This window comes from Diadema antillarum, unplaced genomic scaffold (genome assembly GCF_040938485.1).
Source record: "Diadema antillarum isolate AM-2024a unplaced genomic scaffold, OU_Dant_1.0 seq00000187_RagTag, whole genome shotgun sequence".
Lineage (NCBI taxonomy): Eukaryota > Metazoa > Echinodermata > Echinoidea > Diadematoida > Diadematidae > Diadema > Diadema antillarum.
This window is the reverse complement of record NW_027271251.1, coordinates 365,385-389,037: the sequence shown is the minus strand read 5'-3', so window position 1 is coordinate 389,037 and position 23,653 is coordinate 365,385. Positions and strand designations below refer to the sequence as shown.

General features: G+C 38.6%; 1 protein-coding gene across 1 annotated transcript in view; it reads left to right on the top strand.

Moving 5' to 3' along the window:
• The first annotated feature begins 1,044 nt into the window (after positions 1-1,044).
• LOC139728593 (ergosterol biosynthetic protein 28 homolog) overlaps positions 1,045-23,653 on the top strand; it is a 62,394-nt gene continuing 39,785 nt past the window's right edge. Inside the window, exons 1-2 of the mRNA XM_071639532.1 lie at positions 1,045-1,119; positions 6,162-6,306. Coding sequence (XP_071495633.1) covers positions 6,171-6,306 — 136 coding nt within the window. The 5' untranslated portion in view covers positions 1,045-1,119; positions 6,162-6,170. The remainder of the gene's footprint in view (positions 1,120-6,161; positions 6,307-23,653) is intronic.

The window sequence follows — 23,653 nt, the reverse complement described above, 5'->3', positions numbered from 1 at the left end:
ATGCCTATTATTCATCAAGTTTATGTACCTTTGTGTTTGTGTCTATATGAATGTGTAAGAATGATTGCCATGACAGTTGGCTTTGTTCAACATGGTTGGAATGAAAGAATGTCCCTCCCCCAACCTACCCCCCCCCCTTTCTCTCTCTCCCTCTCTAAGAAAAAAAAAGTTAAAGGGGCATAGTCCCGGTAGTGTAGATGGCGCTGTTGATGATACTGCCGAAGATTACCGAAGTAGAGCTGTCATCAAGAAAAGTGCGTAGGTGTTGCTAAGTAACGTTGCCTTTGTTGTCTTCTCTGCGCATCGCGCAGTCTGTAGTAATGCCAGGGTGCGTGCATATGTGCTTGTTATTATGACATCACAAAAGAAGTTTGCTAAATCTGTCATCCCTCTCAGCCGAATCATGAGCCGAACTGTGATCGGACCACTGACTACAGTGAATCGGACTTCTTCGGACTCGGGAAAGTGGGCCAAAGCGTAAGCGCCAAAAGAAGTCGATAGCGTAGGTCTCTATAGGAAACTTGCGCCGTGCACCCGCGTACGCATTTGACTAAAACACGGGGACCATGCACCTTTAAGCATTGCAGACAGTATGTCCCTTGCGCCTTTGGGACGCCTGCGCGTACACGCTAGTTCCCCAAGCGCACGCGCTAAAACCCTAAGCGCACTGTCCGCTGGGTAACGACATGGCGTCCAATTCATGAGTTGGCCAGACTCTCTTAATATACGGCACTGGATTTCGTCTGCGATATGCGCCCTCATGAGTCCACTCTCAGATACCATTCATCCAAATCTTTTACTAGCGGACGACGCACCCACCCACCTACACCGCCGCCGCGGTGGCCAGCGACCCGGGGGCTGCGGCGCCACGAGTACCATGCATGCTGCTTGCTCAAACCAAAGATCGTATCGAACGATCTTTGCTCAAGCTATTGATACTAGCTCAGTTAGCTACTAGCTCAAGTAGCGCGTGCTTGTCGACTAGCGCTGGCTTCACCAAACCGGCTGGAGGAACAAGCTCAGCTCAGCTAACCTAAGTAACGAGACGTACCCTTTCCTTTTGGATACTATTACCCAAGAGGTAGGACCTACCTATTGTACTTGTCTACACTGTCACAAGTAAGTTGTGTTGAGCTGTATAATATTGACGGCCTCATACAAAACGGAAGAACCCCAAAACGTTCGTTAGTGCAGTGGTAATTACTTTGTCACTGTCAGCTGTCCCACCTACCGAAAATTGTGTTGGCATTTAAAATCCGTCCATACAAACCAAACACTGAAAGACGAAATGTCACGTCGGAAAACATTATCACGCTTACTGCTAAGTGCTAATAACTGATTGCAGAAAACCTGACAGTTACAGAAGAAGAGTGACACCGTATTCAGGGCTGGTGGAACGGGGGGGGGGGGGGGGGGGGGGGGGGGGGGGGCTTGGCCGTTGGATTTGTACTCCTGATGGATTTTTTTAACTGGAGCTGGAGGTACCAATCGTAACAAAAGCAGAAATATCTGATCATTTTAATATGATAGGAGAAATTTCTTTACGCCCAGTTCTCCATAAAGCAAAACGTAGAAAGATTTAGAATATTTATGGGATGTATCTACATTTAATCTCCGAAAGGATATGGAAAATTTTTTTCAAGTTTTCCAGGCCAATTATGCACATAAGACAGTGGAGGAGAACTGGAACGCATTTAAGGAAGCTATTCATAGCAGTGTTGATTCAAATGTTCCTTCAAGGTATAAGAGTACTCGATTTAATCTTCCTTGGATAAACGGAACCCTCAAGCGATTAATTAGAAAGAAAAATAGGGCGTTTTATAGTGCCAAAACAGATGGATCCCATCAGAACTGGTGCCGTTATAGGCAGCTTCGTAAGCAAGTCCAAAAAGAACTTCGAAAAGCTGAACAATATTATTTAGGAACAACAGTTTTTGACTCACTCATTTCCAACCCCAAGAAATTTTGGTCTTTTATTAAGCAAAAGAGGCGTGACACAAATGGTATATCGGCTTTATATTCCAAGGGAAAACTAGCCGATACAGCTCGTGAAAAAACTGAAGTGTTCAGTGATCAATATCAATCAGTTTTCACTAAAGAAGATTTGGTTAATATTCCTCATATGGGACAGAGACAAATCCCAACAATATCAGATTTGATTATTTCTACAGAAGGTATTATGAAACTTCTTAAGAACTTAGATGTGAATAAAGCCTCAGGCCCAGACGGCATTTCTCCCAAATTCCTCAAGTCATGTGCTGCGCAAGTAGCACCTATATTGCAAGTCATATTTACGCAAAGTCTTCGGACTGGCACGCTACCCCGAGATTGGAGACAAGCTAACATAAATGTTTTGTACAAGAATAGTAGCAGATCCGACCCAGCCAACTACAGGCCGGTATCCCTCACATCCATCTGCTGCAAAGTCTTAGAACATATCATTTATCGCCACATTATGAGCCATCTGGAGGATAACAATATCCTCAGTAACACACAACATGGATTCAGATCCAGACGGTCGTGTGAGTCCCAACTGATTACAACAATTCATCATATTTTCTCCTCTGTCAAAACCATTAAGCAAGTTGACGCTGTTGTGTTAGACTTTGCAAAAGCGTTTGATACTGTACCACATCAGAGGCTCCTTCATCGCCTCAAGTACCTGGTATCTTGGAATCCAGGGCTCACTACTTTCATGGATTTCACAATTTCTCTCAGAAAGGGAACAAACAGTCGTAGTCCAAGGGTCATCCTCAAGACCCGTTCATGTTTCTTCAGGAGTGCCCCAAGGCACTGTTCTGGGCCCATTGCTTTTCTTATCATATATTGATAATCTCCCTGATCAAGTTTCATCCAACGTCTGCTTATTCGCAGACGATTGTGTAGTTTACCGTCCCATTAAGACACATAAAGATTGCGTCATACTTCAACAAGATCTACGTACCTTAGAGGCTTGGGGAAAAAGATGGCTAATGAAATACAAGCTGGACAAATGCAACGTTATGCGCTTCACAAGGAAGTCTCAATCCATTCATCACACGTACACCTTATCCGGTCACCAGATAGAAACAGTGTCCAGTCACAAATACCTAGGAGTTGTCTTATCAGACAAATTAAAATGGAATAGACATATTGATATAACTACAGCCAGAGCAAGCAGCATGATTGGCTTCCTTCGTCGTAATTTACATAATGCACCGAGAAATGTTAAATTACAAGCATATGAGAGCCTAGTGTGTCCCCACTTGGAGTATTGCTGTACAGTATGGGACCCCTTCACTCAACGTAACATCTCCAAGATTCAAGCAGTACAAAATAGAGCAGCCAGATTCATCTGTAATGATTACAAGTGGCAATCTTCTGTCTCCGGAATGATAAAGGATCTCAAACTTCATCCACTCCCAGAACGACGCAAGCTTTTAAGGCTATCAACATTTCATAAAATAAAGCACGGTAATATTGATTTAAATCTCGAGGATTATATCAGTCCCGCTCAAGCACCGAGAGGTATGACAACCCGAAGTTATCATCCTGATAATTACTCTACTTTATACGGTTCCTCAACTGCTCTCGCCAACTCCTTCTTCCATAGAACAGCGAAGGATTGGAATAATCTGCCAAGTAACATAAAGCAGATTCATAGATTTGACACATTCAAAGAAGCGCTCCAGCATCACCTCCGTTGTGATTAGCTGCACATCACACCACAGTGCTGAGTGATACTCTATCCAGAGTTTTTCAGCGTATTCATCCAGATCCAGATCCAGAATACAAATGTAATGACTAATGTAAATTACATATCTGAAATTCCACAAAACCAAATAAATTGCACCAAAATCACTGAATACCTGGATGTAATACAGTAGGTTATGTGTGTATTTCCAATTTCTCGAGCAAATTTGAACCAAATCAGTTATCCGAAGTGTTGATATATTGATGTCAACTTTCTTTACCTCCCAACATCCACAACACCAATCTCTTTCCTGATAATAGGACTGCACTGCACTGTAGGCTAGGCCTACTTGTCTGTTCACCCAGCACACATTACACGTACACCATAGTTTAGGTAGGATCATGTACTACTAGTACTTCATAAAGGAGAACGACCGGAAGTCTCGACAGGACCACCTACTACTTCAAATTATGTTATGATGATGTGATGATGTCCACTGATTGATGATGTCATTGCTCAGAATGACTCACTCTTTCATGAGTCTCTATATAATCTTATATAAATTTGCTGTCATGGTGTATGCCACCTGCACTATTTAAAACTGTATTTAGCTGTGTAATATGATGTGATGAATCTTTCAAGTAACCAGGAGCTAAAATTAATGTACAATGATTATGGCAAGCTGAAAGAAGTCGGAGAAAAGCATGTGTCTGTCTGTCTGCGTCTGTGTATGTTCGTGTGAGCAGTCTAGGAACTATATTTCTCAACCAATTCCATTAAATTTGCCATAGTCATATTTGTACATTGATTTTTAGCTCCCGTGGAGTCATGAAGATAGGTTGCATGATAGTAGACTAACTTCAATAAGCCAGTTCAGGGTTAGCTCATGTACAGATGGGTACAAATGACCTTTCTTCTTTCTCATTTGATTAGGCACTCCACTAGTCTTCAAGCAACAGAATGCATTAGCTTGCCCGATGTAACAATTCATGGAATTCATCAGTCATGTTCAAACAAAGGATGTACTCGCATAGACCAGGTGACCCGAATGATCCATCGATTGGCACTTCGGAAAACATCCATTTATTTTGCATTGAATGTAATGACAATCTTCTTCTATTGATATTGCCAAATACTGCTTTTGCTGCCAGGTGGATGTGATGGCAAGCACCACTTTAATACAAGGATTACTTGAATAATCATTACATCACAGATGCTTATCTCAGTGAATTTAAAAACCAACAAGCTCTGCTGGTACAAATGACCTTTTTCTGCTCATGCTCAAAGTGGAACACCGAACTGGCTTATTTTAGATTGTGCAGGCAGCTGCTGTGTACTGTGAGGCTCACATAGTATGTTGAGCAACAGCATGAAAGTTGACATTGATATGAACACATTCCAATATCCAGTTTGGTTCATATTTACATGTGTGATTGGAAATCTATAAAATATTTGCTGTGATTTTGTTGGAATTTCTGTCAGCGGAATTTGAGATGTTGACATGGATATGAAAGTACCTTAGTGCTGATTCACTCAGATTTCTGCATAAAGGGCGCATGCTGTATACCTTAATTTTTGTAAGTGCAGAGCTACCAAGTCTCACGCATTCTGCGTGAGACTCGAGCATTTAGGGGCCATCTCACAATCTCACGCATGGCACCCATTTTTCTCACGCATCAGGCGAAGTTTGCAACTTGGGCCTATAATAATGAGCATAGCTCAAAAGATTAAAGTGCTAGTTGCAAATGACGGTATATTTCCCTTTTGTCTTGTATATAAGTCACCGGAGTATGCACCTGATCGCACCATTAAGAGCTAAAAATTGAAAAAGCTCCTTACCGTGGGACTCAGGCCACAGGGGGAAAAAAATCCCTCCCACACCCTCGCTCGCGCACACATTCGCATGCTGAGATGCCTAGTCATGAAAATCTCACTCATAAATTTTTTTTGAACTTGGCATCCCTGTAAGTGTAAACCTGTGATGACTTTTGTCTACTCCTAAAGATCAATGTCAATTGTTTGTAAAGTTTGAGGGAGTACATGTTCAACTGCATGTGTTTAGACTTTTGAATAGTCCTTTCTTCCTCTAGACAATTCAAGAGCTAACCTATCTGTCCATTTTGACAAAAGCTGAGCTCATGACTCATGAGATGAGGTTACATCATGGTAAGAGGCATGACAATATATCCAGACATAGATTTATAGACAGATAAAACATTGTTTGCATAACTTACTTACAGGCATTGTGCATTTGAATTTGATCACATAGAACCTGAAATTGATAAATCACAAGATTATCGTTGCTATCTTAAAAGAAAAAAAAAATCCGGAAAGCGGCGTTTATTTTCATACTTTACTGTGTTTTAATACAGAAGAATCAAGCTTACATATTTTTCCAGCCTTGTGTAAGCCATGTTTATCCATGTAATAATTTAATCGAACATGTAGTGATTTAACATAATCTTCTCTCTCACTCTCTCTACTACAGTCTTCAAAGATGGCACATGCATTTACCAAGGTGCTCAGGTTCTGGATTGCCATGGTTGGCTTCATGGCTGTTGGCAATGCAATGCAGTGCTTCATGGAAAGCTCATTCCTTGCTACCAGGATGTACACACAGGCTCAGGATATGGGTAAAAATACAATGCAATCCAGATTTATAGAGCAGTCTGAAGCTTCCTTTCATCTCTTTTTATTTTAGTTTTATTTCATTTACTCATTTTTTTTTTCATTCTGGTGATGCAAGTTTATTACATGTTCAACAAAGATTTAACAATTTGCCCACATATGTCATTTTAACTACATTTTTCTGACTCTTTGTGCACACTTTCCATGAACTAACATCCATTATCTGTGTCTGCAAGAAGAAATGTATTCTGCATTAAAGTCAGATATTGTGTCAAATTTGTTTTTTCCTTGCTCTGTAAGCTCCTACAGACACTGAAATGTTAGCTGATAAATACCATTGAAGAGCTTTTCCCCAGTAAGTACTAGAATGCGGAGCATGCATACACCCAGTACTATTGTTTTGTGAGTGCACAGGGAGCACTGGAAGACGACGAGGCGGTATCCTCACCCTCCTGCGAACACACTAGCAAATGAGGAACCGAGGAGCAGCCAAATATAAAAGTGCATTCTCGCATAAAGTTCAAAAGTTCAAATATGTGCTGTAAAAATGTTATTTCACTACGCAAAAAGTCCGCCATTACTAGGTGAGTAATAGCAACCCCATGAAAAATCAGACACCATTCTAGTTTACCCTCAAGTGGTGGGGAAGAGAAAAATATCTTTGATACATACTGTACTTAATTGGCTTTTGGCCACAATAGAAATATGCATGTCAATCAAAAGCCAGATTAGAACTCAATATGGATGAAAAATAAATATGGTTTCCTGAGATTTGAAAAACAACAACTAAGCAGTTCATAGCATACGTGACTGAATGTTAGACAAAAATGGTAACACTTATTGCCAGTTTGAAAAAAAAAAGATACAAAGTAATTTTTTCTCACATTTCTGGCAAAATCCATGAAATTTAAGATAAAGGCATGTATACCTAACATAACAGGATTTACAGCCCAGTGGAACAGGAAGTGGTCATTTATGCAGGGCAATATACAATGTAGATTTAATTGCCCATTCAATTATGTTGACTGTCTTCAACAGAGAGATTCAAATCCAAGCTGAAAATGCATTCGTTCTCCTTACATTATATAGATTCTGCACTCTACAATGTTCAGAAAAGTTGTGTTCTTTATTGGCAATGTGCTTGCTTGTTAGTTTCTTCTTGTTCTCATGTTTTTTACATGCATTTTTCTGAAACTGCCATGAGCACCAAATGGTGGACCTGTGTCCTTTACTGCACTTTACATATAGCCACTATTACTTTATTATTGTTGTCAGGAAGAGGCTGTATCCTAACTATCAAAACTTTCACATCAATGCCATAAAACTGAAATTTATTGCTTGGAAAAAATACATAAGAGGTGGCCAATGGTCGGCAGTTCACAAAAACATTGAACAGTACATCAAAATGACACAGCATTTCTCATTGCATATTAACTGATGACAATTAAACAGTATGATACTTAAGGTAATTTATATACACTACAAAAAAAGTGTACATCATCAAAATGGTGCACAATAATGTCAAAACGAAAACAGAAACTCCTCTGCTTCAATCTCTTTCTCGAACTCTTTTCATTTCAAAGTATCACCATTTCGATTACAAGGAGTTACTCTTTAGATATGATACAAAGTGTATTGACAAATGAACATAAAATTCTGTGATTAAAACAGCACACTTTGAACTCACAATGCAAGAAACTTCAAGGGAAAATTATCTAGTTTCCTCCTTGAATACTGTAATATAGCTTCACAGGTAAAAGAAGCCCTGAATCTGAATCATCACACAAGAAAGCAGTCAAAGAATTACAAGTGGAGGCAATTAAAATTGTACATATATAATGTATTAAAGTGACTTCAAATGGTGATAAGAATGTTTCAATAATCTTTGAATAGCAACTGTAAAAACTTACAACATCAAACTTGTACCTGTATTAATTCTTTGCTTCCAGAAAGACACCTTGAACCTATTGGTACAAACAATGTCTAATGAATATGAACCTCAATGTGGAAGTCCTACATTATGTGCATGTACAGTGTATGTATCATATGTGAGGAAATACGCATACAGCTGTTCAAGTGTTTCTTTTTCAAGGTTGAATAATCTCTGTATCATCCTTTGACTAAAGGGATGTGGCTTTCTTCTATGAACACCTTTGAAATTGTTGAGAAAATCCTTCTGTTTTTAATAATTGGTATGTAATGTCCTCCTTAGGCTGCCCAACTACCACTATGTAACCCCACACATAGATTGACCGAAAGACAGGTACCGCATATATACCAAAGTGATTGCCACATCACTCTTCCTTAGCTGTCAGACACATCACAGCAAGTTTCAAATTGTCTTCACTTCTTAGGTATTGGTTTTCAAGATTTGTATTGCTCTTTTGCCCTCTTTTGTTTATGTCTGAAGTACAGTGAGAATTGAAATGGCCTTTTACCCAACAGTGAATTCCATAGATTGAATACCAGCAACCAACAATTCATGCTCAACATCATAGTGCATTCCCTTGCATATTACACATGATACTGTACATGCAAATATGCAACAGATGTCAATATCAAAATAGTGTACTGGGTACACAATATGCATAGTAACAATGTAAAGGGTCTGATATTACATAAAGTGATAAAGCCCCGAAAGGACAAACAAAAAGGATAAATCTTGGGAAAATTTAACTGTGCTCATTCCCTAAGTTCCCAGGTTGCATGTTTTTACCATTTGTTGGGTTACATCCCAAAGTATCATTATAATGACATAAAAACTGCAGGTTCGAAGGATTTTTTAAATAATTATTAAAACAGGAGTGCACTGTGATAACAGAAGGTCTGAGGAAGAACGTACAGTGTCATGGTGATATGCATGGAAATCACAATACAGATGAAGCATACCAGCTAAACGGTGACACAACATTTGTTCCTGCGACAAATGCTCGTCTTATTTTCTCCAGGGACTTAGGTTTAAGGTTGTGATAGGATTCTAGGTTTAGTTTGATGCGAGGATTAATTAGGGTCAGGGTTATGCTTTTGGATAGACTTTATGTTTGGGATAGCATGCAGATCAGCGGTACATGGGAGCAATTTCGTCACAGGAGCAAATGTCATGGAACTCAGCTAAACAGCTTCCTCGCTATGCACTGCTACCTTCAGCTTACGTCTACTTCTTCTTTGAATGGAAGCAATTATATTCTGCACTTTATACTTGATATCTTTCCACTCCTTTCCAGAGAGAATTTGAAACTGTTCCATGAATTGCAAACATTCATCTTTTTGGGGGACCTCCTTCCTTTTGATGAAATCTTTGAGACCAATCCACACGGCCTCCGTTTCCTGTGGTGTCCACTTCCGTGAGCGGTTTGATGTGTCTGTGTGAAAAAGAAAAAGAAAAAGAAATCTTTCAGTATAGCATAATTATACAGCAGCTGAAGAGCTGAACTGCATTGCAATTTACAACATAATTTACATGCACCTGTAGTTTGAAATTATTCTGCCTTCAAACAAAGAATAAAGTCACTTATCATCACAGTACATAATTACATGTATTGTCAAACTATAAGAACTATGAGGCGGTCTGTTAGCCACAGTGACACAACATTTGCTCCTGCAACAATTGCTCCAGTCTTATTTTCTGAAAGGATTGAGAGTTAGGATTTGGGTTGTAATAGGGTTTTAGATTTACTTGGATGTGAGGATTAGGATTAGGGTTATGTTTGTGGGTAGAATCTTTGTTTGGTCTAGCATGCAGATATTTCATTGTAACAACTGTTGCATGAGCAAATGTCATGGAACCTTTAGCCATATTAGAGGTGGATTAGCTCCGTGAGGAGAGGGACTAGATTCACTATTTTTTGTTGGTTTTTTTTTGAGAGGTAAAGTGCCAATGAGAACAGTAGTGACAGCATTGCACAGATGGTAGCTTTACTTATTTATGCTTTTTCATAAAACTTCTCTGCAGTTCAAAGTTTACATGATGCAGGTTCATTGAAAAAGTTGAGCTCAAGTGCAGTAAGAAAATAGCTTCGTACCACCGAGCTGTTTCTTGGGCACCTGTCTGCTGTTGATGGATGATGAGCTTCCTGGTGCCCGGGAAGCTTCCGGAGTGCTCCTCTGTGCACTCTGATTGCTAGAAGAGTTCTGTCTGCTCAAGTGATCTGAATACAAATGGACAATTACGTGAATAAATGGACCGAAAATATGTTCTCTTTTACCACCAGCTCAAAGGTGCAACCTTAGTCAAAAGATGAAATGGAACAAGTATTAGAAATGACAGAAAGTGTGAAATCTCGAAGGTACAGTATTTGCAGTAATACAAGGTGATACAAAGATGATTAGCACTGCCTGCAATGGTCCTTCAAAGGTGATTTGCCAAAAATCGTGTTACCATCCTCGACTAAAAAAGGGGGATCATTTTCAATTTTCTTCAGAATTTGAATTTTCAATGTGAAAAAAATAATTCAGATTTCTTTACTTGTAATCATAAAGTGAAAGATCTATTTAAAAGGGTACTGCATGGCAAGGACATGATACTGCATGGCAAGGACATGATACAGCACTCATAGATACACATGGTGAATAGCAATAAAAAAAAAAGGTTCAGACTTTGAAAAGTTCAATTCATTTTCAAATAAAGCTATGAATGAAAGCATATCATACATGGTTTGAAAAAAAAAGTGTTCTACCTTGAATCGTGCAGAGTCATTTTTGGGTGGTATGTGTTCATGCTTCGATGAGCTTGAGGTGTTTTAGATTGCAAGTGCAAAAATTGACTTCCGCAAAAGTGCATGTATAAAGTGATGGAACGAATTGAATGTATCAAATAGGAGGCATTACATTACCTATGCTTTTTTCTCTCTTTTTCAGAAGCAAAGTCACACACACACACACACAGCACTATTAAAAATAGTTGATCTTTGGTTGTTGTTTTTTTCTCGGAAGACTGCTTATGTGATATTTTATTACCATGTGACCTGCTAGCATCTCTAGAGAGTTCATCTTCTTCACTTTGATGGGCACTGTAATCAATCCATGTTATGTCTGTGTAACACAAGGAAAAGATAAAGAAGCAATTGTTACACACCATATTCTTTCAGATCATGGTTCATCATTAACATGATCAGCCAATTTACAGCACAGTATGATCCTGGTGTCGTTCTCTCTATTACAATTAAAATTTCCAGTTCTGAAACGTTTTATGGACTGTGCTTTTACCATGGTATCTGAAACTTAAAAAAGAGAAAAACCTATTCATGTTCAATGAAGATATACACTTTGATATTCAATAGCATTTTCCCCTCTTTTAATCACAGTGAGAAACTTGTAAGTCAACTCAATGTTGAAAAAAAAATATTTACAAGGAGATATTCAACTTCTGCTGCATCAGCATGTACAGAGTAAGACCATGCATGTGAATTGAGTTTTTTTATTTTTATTATTTTTTATCTATAATTTAGCATGTGCACTGGACACTTACGCTTACCCCCCCCCCCCCCCCCCCCCCCCCCGGCCTAGTTAGGGTTAATGTATATTTTACTATATACACACATTACATGATTAGTTCATTAATTCACAATTAGTTTTTCCTGTGTTAAATGCATAAACTTACCATCTAAGTCAATGTTGTCAAGGGGCCCTTCAAGGCATTCTGCCAGCCATCCATGGTCCATTGCTACCAGCAGTTTGCACACCTTGGCAAGATCTAGTGTTGAGTCACTCAAGCGATAGGGATGCATGTGAATGTAGTGGGCGAGATGATTTGCTATCCAACCAACCTCAGTTTTTGCAAGAGCTAATACTTGTGCAACAGTTGAAGCATATATCCTCATGCTTGGGCTCTGTAATAATGGTGTTATGTCTGCCACACCTGCACTCTTGCACACCTTAGCAACAGCATCGTTCCCTTGCACATGTGTCGTCTTCCAGGCTACTGCAAAGAGGTATTCATTTGAAGGAAAGATTCCATAGTTTTCCCTTAGAGACACAATCAGATCCAATGCTTCCTTTGCAAAAGGTGGTATTACTACAGCCACATCCTTTCCTAGCTTGTCATGGATTTTGATCAGGTCTAGTGTATTCATTAGCTGTCTTCCAGCGGAGGATAGGCTCTCTGTCACACTGTCACTGGTTCCACTTGTTTTGAAGTCTGGTCTGTTGACATATTCTTGTACTTTCAGAGCGGAAACTTCCTCTGGTGTTATTTTGTTGAATTGAATCAGTCTCACCAATGCCAGTGTCTGAAGGTTCCTGAAGTCCTGTTCTGTGCCTCCATTTGAAACAGCATCAAGAACAGCAATTCTGAGTTTCTTTGTGACATAGCTGCATAGCTTCTTCAGCTGCTCAGTGGTTGGAAGGTCAACAGGACAAAACAGTCTTTCCTGCAATAGTGATGATGCTCCTGCAGACATATGCATGTCCCATTCAACATTATGCAGTGTCAGGTAGTCACATGCCTCTTTTTCAGCAACTGTGTCCTCCCTGCAAATGGCAAAACATCGTTTGATTGAGACCATCTGAACCAGGTCCTGACCGATTTGGGTAGTTGCAGAAAGCTGTGCGTTTTCCTTTGTACCAGCTCCATCCTCGACATTAAGGCTTCTGACTCTGGTTTTCACAACGTTGATTACAGTGTTGAAGTTACCTGCTGTAAGGAAATCATCCAAGGTATCTCCCCGACCAGATTCCCTCAGTGCTAGGAGCAGGGTTGCCCAACTTCTCATCTTGATGGTCACAAGACCTTCTCTTCCATGACATGTATTGTTTAGGCAGTGGTTACCTAGGGCAACTAGTAGGGGGTCAGTTTGGGCTACAAATGAGATATCATCATTGGGCATATTAGGGAATACTAGAGATTTCAGGCTTGGGCTTGCACCAGAGTGATCTTCAGGATTTTGCAGCATATCACTCTGAAAAAGGAGCTGCTGGATGTTGGTAGATCTTTGACCAACAATGCCTCTAGCATAGCATCTTTGTCTAGAATGCCTCCAAAGTTCTCTTTTTCTGGCATAGCCCAGACATTGTGGACAGGGTGAGAAGTCGCAAAGGTTGCTCTGTTCATCTTTGAGACCTGGCCTTCTCGCTAGGATGATCTCTCCACCACCTGTTTGGAGAACCTTCTTATTGTGATAAAAGTTTCCTCTGTGTCGAAGAAGCTCAAGTTTCACTTTTCTCTCATAACTGTTTACCGGCAAGACACGGATGACTGCCACTTCTAACTCTTCAGAATGACAGAGCAAGTAGTGCCTGCCTATCTTCACTTCAAGCATTTTGCCACAGTAAAAGCAAGCATTATGTTTGTCATACACCCGTTTTTCACCGCTTACTGATGACCTCCTCTTTGATTGTTTGAAGAAAATGTTTCCCTGTCGATCACATGAACTGCCACCTTTAGGGTATTTGTCACCGACATAACTGTAGCCTCTTTTACGAACTCTTGAAACCAATGGCTTTGCCTCATCCTTCTGTATAGTAAAGAAGAGTATCAAAAACATACAAGAACCATGTTTAGCTAAACTAGAGATGTCGCTGTGCTGACTGGTCTTCCTCGCCATATCACATTATTTTCCCATAGGTCTGTTATACATCTTGCCAGTGTAAGACAACAGTTTCATATGATTAGCAACAAAAAAAATTGAAATGACATGCATGAAAGTTTAATGGCACAATCCTAAATGTGTTTAGTACTTATACATTCCTTGAACCAGATTTCATTTGAATGGCTATATTATTTCAGAGTGCGAGTATAAATTGGGGATTTGAGTATTTCCACATGACCTTTGAGTTTTGGACCCAGGTCTACCCCTAATATCCAGTTGGAAACTGTACCATTATGAGCACCAACTTGTTACATCCATTCAACTGGGCCACCTTCACCATTGTTATAGAAACACTGTATAGTTTTGACAATTAAAAACATATCTACATACAGTTTATGACTTTTGGAACAAATTAAATTCACCAAGTTCTAATCCTTGGCATTGTACTTCAGGTCTCTAAAGTGTGTCACCTGTAAAATTTAAAGGACAAGTTCACTTTCATAGACATGTGGGTTGAGTGAATGCAGCAATATTAGTAGAACACATCAGCGAAAGTTTGGGGAAAATCCGACAATCCTTTCAAAAGTTATGAATTTTTTAAGTTTCTGCTCAGTCATGCTGGATGAAAAGACTACTATAGCTTGTGATGTCACATGTGTACAACGATATAAAGAAAGAATAAAGGAAATTCAACATATTTCCATTTTCTTGCATAACAAAAGAGCACTCGACTTCTCTCTTTCAGAAGGCAGGGGGAATAATATTACCCTTAACATACGTCAGTAACAAGTCGAAGGAATGTGCACTGTGTTCAAAAAGTAAAGTTTTGTGAAATTCTCTTTTTATTTTCCTTATATCGTTGTACGCATGTGACATCATACACTTTAGTAGTCTTCTCATCCAACAGTGATTGGGCAGATACTTAAAAAATTCATAACTTTTGAATAGATTGTCCGATTTTCCTCAAACTTTCTCTGATGTGTTCTACTAATATTGCTGCATTCTCTCAATCCTTATGTATATGAAGGTGGACTTGTCCTTTAAACTTCAATTCCTGTGTCCCAAGAATGATTCCTTGAACTTCAACCTCTATCCATAACATTATGTCTTCAATGCACGAATCACACTGCCTCATAAGCTTTAGCATTCCCAATGTCTCCATGTGACCTTGTGATGTATGAGCTTGCATACAGATATCTGCACTCTTCATCTATCATGTCACATCCAGATTCATCATTGAGATTAGCGTAAAAGTGAATATTTTCATGTGAATGATTTTTCACGCTTGGCCTTAGTTAGATGAACTTCTTTTTTTTTCTTTAATTCCGCAGAATCAGAACATTGATAACAGGAACATATAGCATGCCAAAATATCTGTGTACTTTTATTTTTCACGCTAGCTTCTGGTTGTGTGAAAAGCACAGAAATTACCACACTGCAAAAATTTCCACATTTACACTATCATGAATGGTTTCAATGCAAATCCTTTTCAATGATTATGTATAAGGAGTATTTACTGTTACCTCCAAGGATGGATCCCAGTCTTCTGAATCATCAGAATCATCAGACTCTTGACCTATTTCATTTTCCTCAATATCATCCTGCAACAAAATAAAAGGGTCAATTATTTATAGGATTTCAATTTGTTGAACTTTGTTATTTTTTTTTTGTGTTTTAAGAATATACAAATTCATCTTGGGGCTGATGATAATATACATGTATATGTACAATGTATATATATATATTTTTTTTTTGGGGGGGGGGAGGGGGAACACAAAGAATTTTGAAAGTTACTTTTGCTGGAAATATTGAAATATTGCAGAAACCAGTGGCATGATTACTAAATCTTTATCATTTGATCAATTGTATGTAGCTATGTCACACGAAAAGGGCCTTTAAGGTGTAAGAATTTTGAGTGATGGTCGTTCTAGGCTTTATTTGAACATGCAAACAATTTTTAAAAAATGGAACTTGATTGTGGACGTCATGCAGGGAATTGAAACAGGTCTGTGTTTTGCAAGCGATTTTTCCTTTTGTGACTGACTCTGCACTGCAAAAGGGCATCTTTCTCACATTATGGCATAAACATGACAGGATTTGTGAAATTTATGTATCATTCTGTAGCTGTAACAAATTAATCAGTAATTCTTTCAGGAGAATTGTCAATCAGATTTGCAATGTGCATGTGTGAAATCAGAACCACTGCAAATGTAGAGCTTGACACACTGCAAATTTTAATGTACAGTCAACTTCGCTAGGTTGACCTCGCACAAGTCAAAACTCCAGAAAAGTCCCAATTTTCTCTTTATTTATTTCTTTTACATAATCTTTCACAACTCTAAATTCACATGTCTAATTTTGACTATGTCAAAGATACAGTACGACCTCGATTACCCGGCCTCCTTTCATACGGAAATCTCTATTATCTGGACATGTTCACGGAGTGAAGGACTTTTTCTTTTAAACCAAAAATTGAGAAAAAACAGTGACTTTAAACTCAATTAAAATTTCCACAAAACTCACACGATTTACCTACAAGATATACTTAATTTTTGTGAAGAAGGGACTACAATTTTGCGCAGGCTAGCAGAGATTACACCACTGTTGCGGGGTACGCTACCTGCCTAGCTGCCAGTGCACTGGGACGGCAGCTATATACATTAACATTGTGTCTTCCATATCCGGCCAATTCGCTTAAATCTGGATGAGCGCCGGTCCCGACATGGCTGAATAATCGGGTTGAACTGTAATTTCAAGTCCAAAGTTGTATATGTTATTTCCAACGCACAAGTTGAAGTGTTTTTTTTTCCCCATATGTCATTCAAACATGGAAGTTACGCATTCTTCCATTAATAAACGAAGGGAAAAAAACACACAACTTTTGCAATAAAATACTCCCAAGGGTCGAATCCAAGTTAGCCCTTATTTCTTCTCTATCCTTGATGTCCAGCTGAGCAGAACATTTACATGTAAGCCCTACCAGGGTAGAGGCAAGCTATATGTGGGCGGGACAGCGGGTTTTCAGGGAATAAAAAGAAAAGAAAAAAACCCTCAATCAGGTATAGTACCGATGCGACCGGTAAAGGGTTGATTTGACAGAGCTTGCGAATGATTTGCAAAGGACACGAGTGGCAAAATCCAACATTCGGAAAAGTTTTCCTCCGAATGTGTTCAGACAATAGAGTAGTAAACCATTCTTGCGCAGTTTGTTGAACATCTCACGACGTATGTGCGAGTGTCGTGTGTACCACTGCTAACATAAGTACCGCCCGTTATGCACATTGACCAAGAACACGTGATGGAAGTGCGAACAACGCAAAGTTCTCAATGATCATGGGAGAAACGTTTCCAAGGAGAGATGGTAGCTGTTTTGAGTTGAAATTTTTCTCTTTCCTATTTCTCCATTCTTTTCCTTTCATTTGTCTGTTGCGTGTGTGCTGACAGTTTTTCTAAGGGTCTACCCCCACAAGCATTTGATTTTTTTTTGCAGAATTGCTCACACATCATCTTAAGTTTCAAATACAGTCTGTATAATTTTGGTGTACAGTATGTTGTGATTTTTTTTTATACCAAACATGTTCTCTTTGCTGGTTTTTAAAATTTCTTGTTACAGTATACTATAATGCATTCTAAAAACAAACTAATCAACTTTGATTAGAAAAACAGTACAAACTGGGACACACGAAAATCTGATCAAAATGATGAGGACAATCTAATCACCTTTTTTGATGCGGAAACCTTATCAAAAAATGTGAATAGGAATTTAATCAAAATGATAAGATTCAATTGAGAAAATATTATGTTTTGATGTGGACACCTTATCAAAAGTCGTGAATAGGAATTTAATCAAAATGATTGGATTTGATTAAAAAAACCTTATGTTTTGATGCATACATCCTAATCAAATTAAGAATCATATCAAATTTAATAGGACCATTCTAATCAAATACAGTGTACTCCCGTCATAACGAACACAGTTATAACAAACTTCCAGTTACAACAAAGTAAAATTCAGGCCACACCAGTATCCACGCTAGGTATTTTTATTGTTTGTTCGCTTATAACAAAATTTCTATATAAGAAAAGAAAATTGCTGATCCCCAGGGCTTTGTTATAACGGGAGTCCTCTGTACAATGATTAGGCTCCTTATCACACTCTGCATCACATCAAACACTCTGAGAATAATAATGCACACCAAACACCTTTTTTTTCCATGTTAAGGAAACACATTTATGAAGTTTTAAAAAAGACAAACAGATTCATGGCAACACATTGTGTAACACCAATAAAAGATGAAACTTGCACAACTTCACATAATAGTGGCAACACATGACAAATTTCAAGTTACTTGTTCAAAGACTGCATGAGGGAATCAGTTAAATACATGATACATATTTTGATATATCATGAAATGCTGTAAATTAACATCAAATTGTTCAACAATGACACAAGATAAGGTTTGCACATCTATGTAGTACTGTAAAACAATATTTTCGCGGCATGAAATTTTTGTGAATTGGAGCCAACGGCCTTTTATGTGGCATGAAATTTTCGTGAGTTGCCTCTAACATCCAATGCATACAGTGTAAACAAACTTTCACATGCATTTTAATTTCACGAATCTTGGCTCTCGTGAAATTAAATGCACATGACCCTTCCTCATTTTACAGTATATTGGTTACACATGCCAAAATACCAGGCCAAATGCTCATAAATTGAGGTGAGTAGCATAGTCCACTTGTAACTGTCCTACTACCATGGCTAAAAATTTTGGCTACAATGGCAATTACATGTTATACATTAATCACAACATGTCAAATTTCAAGTCAAATGCAAGAAAAACTTGGGAATTTAGCAAAATCTACATTACATTTGTATCATTTTCATTAAAAACTAGAAGTTTCACTAAAGGTGATGAATACCCCTGCTCCCGCAGACCAGCTTCCCATGGAAGAAAATTGAACCTGGGCTTGATAAAAGGTAATGGGTATGTGTCTGTCTGTACATACATGTGTGTATAGTACCTTGTGAGTACCTGGTGAATTTGACTGCTTCACAATTGTGGAAGTAGTTCACTCCACAAGATTTGAAGAAAATATGCAGGTACCATGGCAACACATCAGGTACAAACACAAAGAGTGACATTGTTCAGCAATGAAAAGAGATGAATTATTTGTTTGCTCATTAAATACTATACCAACGGTATATTTGGGGATGTGCGATTTGGGGAAATATTGTCAGTGCCAAGTCAAAGGAATTTGTACTTCTTTCAAAAACTGAAATGTGTAATTGTCTTTATGCTTTCCTTATATAGTTCTTTGCATTATGACACCATTGACACCATAAACTGTAGTAGTCTTCTCAACCAGTCGTGATAGTGCAGAAACTCTGAAAATACATAACTTTTGAATGATCGATACTCAGTCCACATATGAAGGTTAACTCGTCCCTTAACACTCACAAAAAGTACACATTATATTCATCGCCAGAAACTACACATTATCTTCATTGCATGTGCCAGACTTTAGCCAAATTGCTTTAAATGGAGAGAGTAGTTCAATGAATCCACAGTTTGTGTGATTTTTATCAAAATTTGCCTTGGCCATGGCAACACATTTCACAACATTGGCAAAGAAAGAAAAGAAAAAAGGTGCAGGTCAATTGATAAAAAATGAGAGTACTTTGAGTCAAAAGATTTGTTTAGTTTCTTGTTTTTCTTTTCGTTTCTACACCAAAAGTTTATTTTCAAACAGATAATAAAATTTGAAATTTGTTATCTACCAGACATATTACTTTGCATAACATTGTCAAATATAATAGTGTGGCAGACAGACGAAAGAGTTGCTCACTTCCGGTGGACAGGGTTAGATTATAAATGTAAGGATATTTTGGGGTACCGATTTAAAAAATTGCTGGTTCCAAACCACTGCTTCAGCCGCCATCTTGAATTCCAATGTGGTTGCCTTGATGACGTGCTGAAAATCACTACCTTGAATTCTAAATGACAAATGAAGTATGAATTTGGGTGCACCACATGTCCAGTATTTTCGTAACATGCTTGATTATAAATTGAGTAATGTGACGTCAGACAAAAGGTATGCCTGCCATTTTTAATATCCATTGTGGCTGCCAAGACATACGTCCTCACTAACAGTCACAGATGTGCAAGGAAGAGCAGTAAAAATAAAGCATAATTCACTGATGTGACAATGTACATACAGTAGCACACATAAACCCAAGATATGGATATTCAACAATTCAACATCCATAGCAACCATATAGGATAATTCAAAGTGGCTGCCATGGAGCTTGTCAGATAAATATTACACATAAATATTACTTGTACTTAGCGTCGCACATACTGAAAGGCAAAGTCTGATTGTATAAAATCTATTATGAAGAAAAACAAACTGCCCAAACCGTCCAAACATACACAACATGGCAACTTGACCAAGAAAAACTATTACTTGGTATATGATCATGTGCATGAATATTCTCTTGGTGGACCCTTCAAAATGCATGTATATACATGCATTCATACTAATCTGGATATTTACACAATTTACACACTAAGTAACAGTGCCAGCCTTAAGACCTTCACTGGTTGGCATATTCAGGACTAGTATGTATGGAGATATTAGGTGGTCATATTTAGCCTTCATATGCACACAGCAAGCCTTCCCATAGTACTACATCTGTTTGTGAACTAGTCTGGGGTTTAGACTAATCATACACTACACCAACGTGAACCTTGTCTAGATTGTATCTGTGAACATTGAGGAAGCTTTGTTTAAAAGTTTGCAATTAAAAGACCGCCCAACCAGAGAATGATATCAATATTTCCCCATAGACACTAGAAAGGTTAGCTAGAAAGGTTCTAGCAATCCAACTTTAGAGGGCTGCCATTTCACTATTGTCCGCTATGGTAGTTGGTTGTGAGGAAAGGAAAACTCTTCTTCTTTCTATTGGTACCTAATAATGTTGACAAAATGTCATGCATGACTGAGCATGTGAACTTTAAAGAAAATGACAAATGGCACTTTTTCCAAGTTTGAGTGTTGGGCACATGAAGGAACATGCTGTAGATGTCTCACTGAATGGATGGGATCTGTCAATGAAAGTGATAACATTAACAGACCAGCCTGCATGACTGCAGGTTTGTGTTTAGGGTTTCTTCTAACATTCTATGGTCCATAACCTTCAATATGGCCACTGTTGTTAACTTGGTCCCTCCCACAAAGGCTAACCCATCATCCATTTTCTCTCTTCATATTCATGACATGGCTTATCACTGCAAGCTCTGTGTTTGATATGAACAGGGAAAATGGACTGTGTGGGTTGGCCTTAGGAGTGACCATGTTATCGGACAGATGCCCATGTTCAAGGTTATGGACCATGACATGTTAGAAGAAAACCTGAACAATAGCTATGAACACGAACCTGCAGTCATGCAAGCTGGTATGTTAATCTAACCTTTTTCATTGACAGACCCCAATCATTCAGTGAGACATTCATAATTCCTTCATGTGACACTCAAACTTGGAATAAGTGCAATATGTCACTGTTGTCTTTAAAGTTCATGTGCTCTGTCATGCATGACATTTTTCAGCATAATTAGGTACTAATGGTAAGAGGAAGAGTTCTTTCCTGACAAGCAATAATTGTGCTCTCCATAACCGACAATTATGAAATGGCAGCCCTCCAAAGTTGGTTACTTTTTTGTTACGCTCTGTACGTGTGGGTGGGGGTACAATGTATTTTTATTAGGATTTCAAATTGATTTTTCACTCAGACAGCACTGCTTTCCCTGAATTTAACACTTACAATTCTTGGCAAGGAAGTTCTGAAACAATGTAACACTGGGCACTGATTTTACTCTCCCCTTCCCTTCTCCAAGTCTGTAGAAGAATTTTTGAATGAAGTCCCAAGTGTGCTGGCACTCCCAGGGGTAGTCTATGTCAAGCACATAGACAAGCTTGAAGCAAACATCAATTGCATGCAAGAGCGAGTTGCAATGGATGGTGTTCTTCTCAAGTACTACGAAGCACTGCTCGGGCTCCTCTGGTTTCCCGAGGGCCAGAACAAATGGCTGGTTTTGTTCCAATGTCTCCAGAAATGTTGGAATGTTGGTGCCAATCTGTATAAAAAAAGGACAAAACTTGCATATCATACTCCTAGAAGTCATATTGATAATTGAATAGGTCTGTCGGTCCACTGGTGACCTACCGACAATGCAAGGCATCGGATTGATTCTGTACGGACTACCTGGAGCACCAATAAGTTAAAGGAATACAAAAGAAAATGACATTAGGCGCGGTCTGACTGGCAAAAGATAACAAAGTATATCTTCTTCTTTGAGTTTTGCCAGTGTGCCCACAAACTCCCAGCAAAAATTCCCACAAAACTTCCCAATCCAATTAGGAATATTTCCCCATGCTACCCTCGCCAAACTTTTCAATTTTTTGCCAGTCTGACCATGCATATTGTCTGAATAAATCTAACCACAAATAGACACTGGAATTTTTTATGTCTTCCACACTACTGGATCAGTCAGAAATTAGCACGCAGGATTTCTTCATTCTCTAGGTGGAATTTATAGGCTACGATATTTGCTTGTAACAAGTATACTGCAAGAACACTAGCTCATTCGCAACAATATGGTGTTATTCGATATCATGCAATCTTTGGGCACAAATAAGCAAATATCTTGTTTCAAGTACAATAAAGCCAGTCTCACTGATGCACAGATGATGTAATCTAAAAAATGTTTTCTTTTTTTTTTGGGGGGGTGGTGGCAGTTGGAGCTCAGGAGGTTTTATAAAATTGATGAAATATCTTCAAAAATATTTGGAAATGCATTGATATAATGAAACCCATTGTAATTACAAACTGATGAATGTAAGCAGCAATTTACATTGATTTACATCAAAATAAACTAGAAAAGCACTCTGAGAGCACAGACCTCCGCCAAGCAGTTACTTTCCACTGATGATCTTGCTCTTCCATAGAGATCAGTGATTTGCACCCACTGCAAAATCGCCTGATTTCTCAATATAGAAGCCTTTGTTGCATCATAAACCCTCAGATGCGCAGCGCGCCTTGCCCCAGCAGAAACTAGAGCATGCACTGTAGTGCGCAAATGAAAACTTGAAAAATGCGCAGCTTGAACTCCCAACTTTATTGACCTTACGTGGCAAAATATCGAAAATCCTTCATAAAGCTCATACAAATTTCCGGATCACTACCAAAATTTAATCATCTGTTCCTTGTGTCATTCTCAACCTTTCATGCAAGTTTCTTCTAAATCCGTGCACAACTTTTTGAGTTATTTTGTCCACGGACAAACAAACTAACTAACAAACAAACCAACGGTAACGAAAACATAACCTTCTCCCTTGGCGGAGGTAATTAGTTGACACAATAAAAATCATTGAAGACAACAGTTATCCATAGTTGATGCATATCCAACATAAAGGATAGCAATCCCTTGACTACTTGTAGGTGAATATACAATTGACTGGATATCATCATGAAAGTTTGGTCTTATACCTCTTCGCGTCGAATAAAGCTTCTCAATGCTTCATCAACTGTGGCACGATGTAGCCCCCTCTTCCCTCTCTTGTGCCCAGGCGGGAAGAGTAGAGTCAGGGCCTGAAATGCCAAATTGCTCTTCTTCGTGTCTGTTTTAATTAAGAATGATAAGTGACTAGTTACGGGTTAAAAAAAAAAATGCTTTAAAGCAGTGATGCTTAAAATACCCTATGTTTGCAGTACAAAGGAAATGGCACAGTGACTGACACTCTGAAGACATGTAAGCTTATCATT